At 45.4% G+C, this 10,402-nt stretch overlaps 1 protein-coding gene across 2 annotated transcripts; it reads left to right on the forward strand.

Moving 5' to 3' along the window:
• The first annotated feature begins 929 nt into the window (after positions 1-929).
• On the forward strand, positions 930-9,931 carry LOC126204467 (uncharacterized). Of its 2 annotated transcripts, none has more exons than XM_049938856.1 (4): positions 930-1,027; positions 4,116-4,217; positions 8,156-8,330; positions 9,684-9,931. In XM_049938856.1, exons 1-4 carry the CDS (start codon positions 1,016-1,018, stop codon positions 9,803-9,805), a joined length of 411 nt encoding a protein of 136 aa, XP_049794813.1. In that variant the 5' UTR covers positions 930-1,015; the 3' UTR covers positions 9,806-9,931. The 2 variants fall into 2 exon arrangements, with proteins under 2 accessions (XP_049794813.1, XP_049794812.1); XM_049938855.1 differs by having other exon boundaries at positions 933-1,027; positions 9,681-9,931.
• The last annotated feature ends 471 nt before the right edge of the window (positions 9,932-10,402 follow it).

A 10,402-nucleotide genomic window follows, 5' to 3' on the forward strand; every position in this document is an offset into this window, starting at 1 on the left:
GATTCATAAAGTTATCACATGTGTCTAAAGGCGTTTTTAACAAGATTTTGCAATGCGAAATCCTGATCAATACAATATTAATTATTGGTTATCAGTTAAACTTTTTTGTAAAATAAGGTAATAGAATAACAGTGTGCTTCATTACCTTTATTTTATTAGATGGTTAACTAGGACAATTACATAACAAATGGTTATCAGGTGTGTTCGCTGGGTTAAGGTAGTATGCCATTCTGTTCTCGATAAAATACAAATGACGACGACTGATACACCTTTTCCGATTGTCGAATGAGATGTCTCAGTGATAAGACTTTGGAACTGTAGTCTGGAGTACAGTGGTGCAAATATTCGTCTAGCCAACCAGAATTAGGATTTCCACGTTTTCTGTAAATCACTTAAGGTACACGCAAGGACGGTTCCTTTGAAACGGCACGGCCGATTCCTTCCCAGTTCTTCCCCAATTCTCAGCTCCTGTAACGATCTCGTCGTCGGCGGGACGTTAGACCCTGTTCTTCTTCATTTTCCAATTGAAGTTCGTTCCTTGCAAACGGATGCGGGCTGCGTGGTATGTGTCGGAGCAGGCAGCACAAACAGAACACTGTAACGCTGCATGACGATAGAGGCGGCGCGTGAGGAGGTGTCAGAATCGTGGCCCATCCGTCACGACCGGCGCCCAGGCGCAGGCGGCGCGCTGCTCCCGGCTAACGTAACACCTCTAAAATAATTTACGTACCGCGCAGAGCGGAGCCACTCATCACCGGGAGCCAAGGCCCCCGGCGTCGGAAGATTCCCAGGGGGTCGGACGAGCACTGTCCGGACACAAGACACGAACGTGACGAAGAAGAGCAAAAAGGAACACCACATGCTGACCAATGAAACCAGTGCACACATGTTGTCCAGCAGCAAGGTGAAGGCCCGACCAGGGTCAGGGGCGTGCAGACATCTATAAAACGGACGGACTCCTCTCGGTTGGCATCCAGTGTCACACAACAGATCCTGGGAACACGTACCGGCTGCCATGAGTCCTCTGGTGAGCATATTATGATACTACATCTTACGGCGATAAAGGCTCTCTCATGGAATCCTCGAGAACTCTTCTCAGTCGAGGATCGCTCAGTTAGTTTCATGCCACATTGAAGTTGCTTATATCGTATTTTAAAGTTATTTCTCCATGTACACTACACTCCACTCGTGCTATGGTACAGAATATTTTCTTTTTCTTTTTACATTTACTGTTTAACTTTCATCATTTTTGAAAATGTTGTTAGCAGTGGATACCTCAGCATATATACTCCCATGGTACCTGTAGAACAAACTACCTGCTGCCTTCCTTTGGAAAAATAATTACATAGATGGCTCTCTTAGGCTAACGTCGTCTGCTTGTCTCCTTCGCTTCAGAAATCTTCGACCATTCTGATCCCTACAAACCAGAACTGCTGCTGTTATTTCTTTGGCTCGATTCTACATTTCCGTATTATATTTATATTTATTTATAATTTCTCCTTACTTGCACCATTTCGTCTTGGAAGAAAAGTGAAATGAGAAATGTTAACTTTTAACTATTCATTTCATTTAAAAACTCTTCAAAATCTTTAGTGCTTTTAAATGGATGGGTAATTTCATTGCTCAACCTGCCGATTACTTTATTATTTCACTATTTCCAGAACCTATCTATCAAGAACATGCAAATTACTTTGGAGCACAGAGTAACGGCATCCCCAATACATATCGATAATATTGGGAGAGACTTTTATCACAGCGTGTTCATGTCAGGACAGCTAAACCTACATTTTAAATAATGTGTCAGCACAAGAGATACAGTTACTGCACTCGTTTAGAAATATTTCGTTATCTATTCACCAAGCGTGGTCAAGTCATTGGGTGTCACTTGTGTCAAACACCTGTTCGCGAGATTTCCACACTCCTAAACATCCCCAGGTCCACTGTTTTCGCTGTGATAGTGAAGTGGAAACGTCAAGGGACATGTACAACACAAAAGTGTAAAGGCCGATCTCGTCTGTTGACTGACAGAGACAGCCGACAGTTGAAGAGGGTAGTAATGTGTAATGGCAAACATCTATCCACACCATCACACAGGAATTCCAAACTGCATCAGAATACACTCCGTGAGTTCTGCGGAGCGCCCCATTCTGCTCTCTCACGATGGCTAATGACTACTGAGGTCGCTGATATGAAGCACCTGCCAGTGGCTGGCAGCACAATGCACCTAACGTATCTTTTTGGTGGTGTCCGGATACTTTTTATCACATAGTATATAATGTTCAAGATGTTGAAAGTAAATGATCAACGTTAAATGACCATGAACTTGATCGAATAATCTGCATAAAACACACTGGCCATTTAGACCAACACGAATAACAAAAGTACCGTCCATACAAATTTCTCGCATAGGAGACATGACCTATTGCAATTGCAGAAATTATATCGAAAGCCTCGTATAACCAGTAAAGCACAAAAAACACAGTTATCATTGTATCCATGTGAACAAATCACTCTGACTATAGGTGTACGGTACAAGTACTAACGTAGCCACGTTCTCATAGTAATATTGCTTTGAGGCTTCGAGAAGACATTACCTTAAAAACAGTTTCACGTTTTATTATATTCTTTCTATGGAAAAGCGGTATGACGAATAATGTAGAATTAGATGATTTTTGGTATTTGTGTTGGAGACTGGCTCAATAACAGCGTGAAGCTGTAACATAATGCAGGTCTCCCATTACGTTTGTACGTTGTTGTCAGTAGTGCACCAACCAAATGAGAGCGACGGTTGAATTTAACTTCATAGTAAGAACAGCTTCTAATGAAACGTCACTCTCCGACTAGTGATCTCGCTGACACACCAATGCGCTGATATTTGTGGTGACCGATGCAGGGCAGCTATATTGTCTTACAGAGACAATAGATAATCAGTTACATTTATTGATAGTCAACTGTAAGTAAATTCACTCCGAGATCAGCTGTTTCAGTCTCTAAAGACCGTCTTCATATCTATACTGGTTGGCTGCAGTGTAACAAGTTGCATAATATTCTTCGCTTAGCGACCTCATCAATGGAATACTGGCGTTACTAAGATCCCGCTGAAGGGATAATCGTGGTAGGCCGGGGAGAATGTTTGTAACTAATCAACACAAATCTGATGCGCACTCACAGAAATTCAAATTGGCAATGTTCGACAGAAATGTTTTTCAATAGCGTGTGGAAATAAATCAAGAAATTTAATGTGCCATGTACTACACATCAAGCAATTTTCTTGAAGTAACAGTAGAATAAGGAAAGTTAGAGTAACTTTTGGCGTACCTTCGGCGAGGGTGTCATTAGAGACCGATTACAAGCACGGAATGGAAAGGGAAGGGGAGAGGGAATCAGGTAAGGCCTTTTCAAAGTTGCCACTGCATCATTTACCTTAAGGTCTGTAGGTAGGTCACAGCACACCCGAATTTGGACCATATGGACATGTGACCACCAGTTCTCCCGAACGTGTGTCCTAACTACCATACTGTCTGGTTCCTGTTGTGATGGTAGTTAACCATTATACGTCTTTCAACAAATTCTCACTCATTTTTACATCTACTCGCATACTTCGCAAATACAGTCTTGCCAATGTTATCGATATTATATTGTTCTATTCGGGTACTGAACGACGGAAAAATGTTTCCTAGGCCTGATCAAAGTTTTCCGGAGGTATTCATGGCTTCATGCAATGATTCATAGCTCGAACAGAGACTGCACTTCCGTATAAGGTAGTAAAAAAGAACTGTATGACTCTGTACGTTCCCTAATGTCTCTTATTCTCGTCAACCTAATGCGAGATATACTTTAGTTGCAACGTAATGGTCGCGCAATTTTCTTCGATTGCGGGTGTTTACCACACGTTTACGGATGACTACGGCTTTAGGGCGTGGCTCTCGTCCTAAAATGTAATGAGACTCCTAATGTCAAAAAAGATTGAAAGATTGCAGAATTACAGGTAAATCGCTTGAGTCATTGTCTGAAGCCCACGAACAAATGAAAAATAATCAGAAGTCAGTTACTAAACAATAAAAATGATACAGCCGAGAAACTGTTGAAGCTGTGATGTGATGTGTGTGTTTCAGAGTGCTTTCCTGGTGTTGGCGGTGGCGTCCGCGGGCAGCGCGCTGGCGCTGCAAGGCTACCAGCAGCCTGTTGTAGGTGCGCGCGGCTTCGCCGACCCCACGGTGAGTGCGTCTCTGCTGTTACGAAGTATGTCGCTACTGCAGCTGCTCGTGAGTCTGAGCAGTCGTTCGTTCGTTGGTAGAGTTTTATTCCTTTACCATATTACCCAACTAGAAATGTAAAGGGGATTGTAATTCGTGACCCATTGTATTTACGTAGGTGGTGGAACGGACCTACAACGTTGTTCGACAAGTGATGCTGGGTACGGAGACACGCGTGTAGGGTTTTACGATTTGGCCACAGTTTCCAGAGTTAAAATATCAGTCATTCGAGAGTTAGAAAAGCAAAGAATCTCTCCTCCCTGCTTCCACCAGCCTCCTACGCTGAAACCAAATCATGCGCTACATATTTTTCCAAGAGCGCAGGGAAGGTGGTGAGTTCAGGACAGCTTCTTGGGGCAGACAGAAGGCGCTTGGATGGAGCGTTGGAGTGGATCCAAATATAAAGACTGGGAAGGTTCGTATGAAACACGTCGTGCAGCACATTTTTAAACGCGTCAGGAAATTTTAATTCACTCGCATTTTTTGCGCTCGAAAAGCACTAGGCCTTTGTGTCGGACGGTGGAAACTGTGGAATGCCTATTCGCGCCGGTCGTCGTGGCCGAGCGGTTCTAGGCGCTTCAATTTGGAACCGCGCGACCGATACGGTCGCAGGTTCGAGTCCTGCCTCGGGTATGGATGTGTGTGATGTCCTTAGGTTAGTTAGGTTTACATAGCTCTAAGTTCTAGGGGACTGATGACCTCAGATGTTAAGTCTCATAGTGCTCAGAGCCATTTGAACCATGTATTGAATTGTATTGTATCTTAACCGGGCGCCTAGAAACGACGGAGAGGCTCCGTCCCCGCCGCAGCCGCAGTGGTCCACAACCCCACAACGACTACCGCTGCCCACTTCACCCCTCCGCCGCCCCACACCGAACCCAGGGTTATTGTGCGGTTCGGCCCCCGGTGGACCCCCACCCCCATGGAACGTCTCACACCAGACGAGTGTAACCCCTGTGTTTGCATGGTAGAGTAATGGTGGTGTACGCGTACGTGGAGAACTTGTCTGCGCAGCAATCGCCGACATAGTGCAACTGAGGCGGAATAAGGGGGACCAGCCCGCATTCGCCGAGGCAGATAGAAAACCGCCTAAAAACCATCCACAGACTGGCCGGCTCACCGGACCTCGACCAAATCCGCCGGGCGGATTCGTGCCGGGGACCAGGTGCTCCTTCCCACCCGGAGAGCCGTGCGTTAGACCGCACGGCCAACCGGGCGGGCTAATCAACTATGTGATAAACCATTGATTTTTCTTTGCTGTTTAAAGGGATGCAATGCAAGTTAAGTAAAACGAGCAGTTTTGGTGTTTCACCTACTACTAATTTCTTTGATAATGGTTCAAAAATCAAAAACGACAGCAAATTTTAATTCTTGAATTAACGAATTAATATTTCAGTAAAGTTTCAAGTATTATATGAAAGAGAAAGTGTAAAAGGTACTGACTACGTTTTGCAAAATAGAGAACCCCCAGTTCATAAGAGCTATGGACCCCGCGTCAGCAAAAACCAGGCCAGAGGGAACATTCAATGAAAAACTGCTCGTTTAGTCAAAAAAAAAATGGTTCAAATGGCTCTGAGCACTATGGGACTCAACTGCTGAGGTCATTAGTCCCCTAGAACTTAGAACTAGTTAAACCTAACTAACCTAAGGACATCACAAACACCCATGCCCGAGGCAGGATTCGAACCTGCGACCGTAGCGGTCTTGCGGTTCCAGACTGCAGCGCCTTTAACCGCACGGGCTCGTTTAGTCACCACTTCGTTTATTACGAGCGAGAGTGCCACGGAGACGCTCCAAGAACTTCAGTGGCCGACGCTACAAGAGTCGCGTTTTCGACCACGAGAGGATTTATTGTACGTTCCACGAGGAGTTGGAAGACACAGTACTTCCTCCTACATACATTAAGGAGGAACGAGCATGAGTAGAATATCAGCGGTATTTGATACGTAGCCCTGTCGTCAATAATAATACCCACGCGCACAAGTGGATAGGTTAGTGAAGTGACATGACGTGTCATTTAAAATGAAAACAGAAATAGAGTTGGGGAATTTGGGAAGAAAATGAGAAAGGATGTAGATAGAAGACGGGTGTAGATGAGCCAATGGAGGGAGAGCAAGCTTTGGAAAAGAGGATAAGCGAAATACGACCGAAAGAGCTTTATTAACTCGCCTATAGTTGAATTAAACACCGAAGAGGCAAAGAAGCTGGTACACCTGCCTAATACCGTGTATGACCCCCGTGACATACAGAAGCGCCGCAACACGACGCGGCATGGACTCGAAGTAGTGATGCTGGGAACTGACATCATGACCCCCTTGTATTCTTACGGATTTATGGACAGCTCTCTTCTGAACACTACGTTGCAAGGCATCCCAGAAGCGCTCAATCTTGTTCATGTCTGGGGAGTTTGGTGGCCAGCGGAAGTGTTTAAACTCAGATGTTTCTGGAGCCACTCTGTAGCAATTCTGGGCGATTGAGGTGTCGCATTGTCCTGCTGGAATTACCGAAATCCATAGGACTGTACAGTGGACACGAATGGATGCAGCTGATGAGATAGGATACTTACGTACGTGTCTCCTGTCAGAGTCGTAAGCAGACGTATCAAGGGTCCCATATCACTGGAACTGCACACGCCCCACAGCATTACAGAGCCTCGACCGCTGTCACATTCCCCCGCTGCCACGCAGGTTCCATGGATTCATGCGGTTGTCTCCATACCCGTACACGTCCATCCACTTGATACAATTTCAAACGACTCGTCCGACCGGACAACTTCGAATTATCAATAGTTCAATGTCGGTATTGATAGGCCCAGGAAAGGCTTAATTAAGGCTTTGTCTCGTGCAGTGTCCGCCTCCGGTAGCTGAGTGGTCAGCGCGACAGACTGTCAATCCAAAGGGCCCGGGTTCGATTCCCGGCTGGGTCGGAGATCTTCTCCGTTCAGGGACAGGGTGTTATGTTGCCCTAATCATCATCATTTCATCCCCATCGACGTGCAAGTCGCCGAAGTGGCGTCAAATCGAAAGACTTGCACCAGGCGAACGGTCTATCCGACGGGAGGCCCTCGTCACACGACATTTCATTAACGGTACACGAATGGGCCTTCGGCTCCAAAAGACCATATCAATGATGTTTCGTTGATTGGTTCGGACGCTGATACTGTTGATGGCCCAGCAATGAAAACTGCAGCAATTTGCGGAAGGGTTGCATTTCTGTCCCGTTCTTGCAAGATCTTTTTCCGGCCGCAGCAATGTCGGAGATTTAATGTTTTACCAGAATCCTGATATTCACGGTACACTCGTGAAATGATCGTAGGGGAAAATCGCTACTTCATCGGAACATCGGAGATGCTGTGTCCCATCACTCGGGTGCCGACTGTAATATCACGTTCAAACTCATTTAAATCGAATCCTGATATTCACGGTACACTCGTGAAATGATCGTAGGGGAAAATCGCTACTTCATCGGAACATCGGAGATGCTGTGTCCCATCGCTCGGGTGTCGACTGTAATATCACGTTCAAACTCATTTAAATCATGATAATCTGACATTGTAGCAGCAGTAACCGACCTAACAAATGCGCCAGACACTTGTTGTCTTATATAGGCGCTGCCGACCACAGCGTCATATTCTGCCTGTTTACATATCGCTGTAGTTGAATACGCATGTCTATACTAGTTTCTTTGGCGCTTTAGTGTGCGAGTAACTGTTGCACCTTGAGATTTCTTATCATGAAACATAATCACATGAGCCGAATTCAATTGCATCACAATACGCGGTCACTGGCGATCGCTGTACATGTAATGTTCTAATTAGCCCACTTTTACTAATATCCACGATGTGGTGAGCAGTAGTGTGTGCGTTTAGAAAGATGACCGGCCGCTCCCACGTGTTGCAGGCGGCCGCTGGTCTGGGCTACGGCGGACCCAGCGCTGTGGTTGGAGGCGGTCCCGAGTCGAGCGCTCTGTACCGCTCCCAGATCTACACGGACCCCGAGTACTACGGCTACGAGAGCACCTTCCCCGGCGGCCGCAGCAACTTCAAGGCCTACAGATCCGTGCCGGAGGGACCAGGTTAGTCAAGAGGGCTGCTGCGCCTCTTCTGCCGAGATTGCAGCTCGGCGGAGGCGATACGGTTGTGGGGCAGCCAATTGATAGCGTTTCTTTACGATAGTCTACCCAAAAAAATGTGTCAGTAGTTTAAAAACATCGTATCTTTGAGAATAATAAGTGGTGATGCGATAAACATTATATGTACGCCAAGGAAGTCATATTAAGCCTATCTTCTTATTTCGAAATTACCTTATTTCGCACCTTCCGGCATTACCAGGCTCCATCAGAACAAAAATTCATAGAATGAAGGCTCTAATTACGGGTTGTGCTAGTTGCTGGTGTATCATTCATGGTTGTATGATCGTAGTTTATGAAACTTTTTTATTCCTGAGGGTTCGTTCGCAGGCATGTTCGACATCGTCAGAGATACCGTTGCCTACCGTCGACAAGACTGTGCAGAAACAGAAGCGCTCCTGAGGATGCCCTACACACCCCTCTACGACACGTCAGGAACAAAAAGCTTTCAAGGACCACGACCATACAAACCGCAAAATCAAGAGGAAGCAAAATAAAATAATTACGCTTATGGCGCGTTATGTACCACCCGTCATTGTGCTGATAAGTTCGTTCAAATGCATCCTATTTTACGTCAAGACACTGACACGTTATTCGTGTGTCCATTTCAGTATTTATGCTAACCGAGTATTTGAATGCGTTATGTTTGCAAGAAGAATGAGAAAGTCCACACAAGGCTCGCACCTATTCTATTTTACATATGATTTCCACATCTGCGATATTTGAAATGATAAATAAATCAAGACCCTACGCTGACAACAGGCGTTGATATACATCAACGGGGACAGTTGAAAATGTGTGCCCCGACCGGGACTCGAACCCGGGATCTCCTGCTTACGTAGCATCAGAGCCACCGAGTGCACAGAGGATAGTGCGACTGCAGGGACTTATCCCTTGCATGCTCCCCGTGAGACCCACATTCCCAACTTAATGTCCACACACTACATTCGCAGTGCCCCTGCCCATTACACTCGTTACTCGCGGCAGACAATCGTACCAGATACCATCTTCATATCTGCGAGTAGAATAAATTCAGACTGAAAACTGTTTAAGCATACGCAGTTTAAAGATTTCATCCACTTCACACACGACGCTTCATGTTTTGAGGTTTATGATAATTAATTACAACACTTTTTAAAAGTCCATGTATGAAAAGTACTATCCAAACAAATATTGATTTTCATGGTGTTGTTTAAGATGTATCAGCATCTCTTACAGCTCATCATCATGTCCATGTTTGCACTGCAAATTCCAAAGTCGGAAAGACGTCGCACTGACACCCTGTTGTGTTGTTAGCAGGCCTGTCCGGAGGAGCCACGGGCGCCTACGGTGACTACGACAGCGTGGTAGTAGCCGGCAGGGGTGCCAACCGTCCAGGCCTGTCGCCACAAGCCGGTGTCGGTCTCCGTGGCCGCTACTAGACGCTGCTGGCAGATGCATCTGTGTGTTCCGTGCTGTCTACACTAATCCTTCTGTAATGCAAACCTTCTGTGCTGTAAATCTTCTGTAGCTTTTTTCCTACATTAAATCAGTTTGGACTAATGAAACTGACTTTAAAATTTATTATGTAAGCACAAACTGGCTGCCACAATAATGACTAGAAATTTGGGTGATGTGTGTGAATGGACAGAAAATTTTCTGGCGCAGTTCGTTTGCGGCTCTTGTTGTACCGTATTTGTACAGAATTTGGGAAGCGACCTCCGAGATTACTTTGATACGGTGAGGCGATATGAAAATGAGCTATTTGCTGAAATCGGAATTTATTATAAATTCCCCCAATGCGATTCTTGTCCGTTTAATGACAACTGACTATGCAATACAGGCCTCTATTGAACAGTCACATTGGGTAAGGTCGCTCGCCTCAGAGAAACTAGTGGTGGAAGTAAATTATTAGCGTCAGGTGAAGTCGTGGGATAGGGTCGGTGTATCCATATAGGTAGTCTGAAATATTGCGGAAGATAATCAGATTTATTCTATTTGAGAATTTACATATAAATCGTCTTAATGAGGTGATGCCT

Source organism: Schistocerca nitens, chromosome 9, assembly GCF_023898315.1.
Source record: "Schistocerca nitens isolate TAMUIC-IGC-003100 chromosome 9, iqSchNite1.1, whole genome shotgun sequence".
NCBI classification, from domain to species: Eukaryota; Metazoa; Arthropoda; class Insecta; order Orthoptera; family Acrididae; genus Schistocerca; species Schistocerca nitens.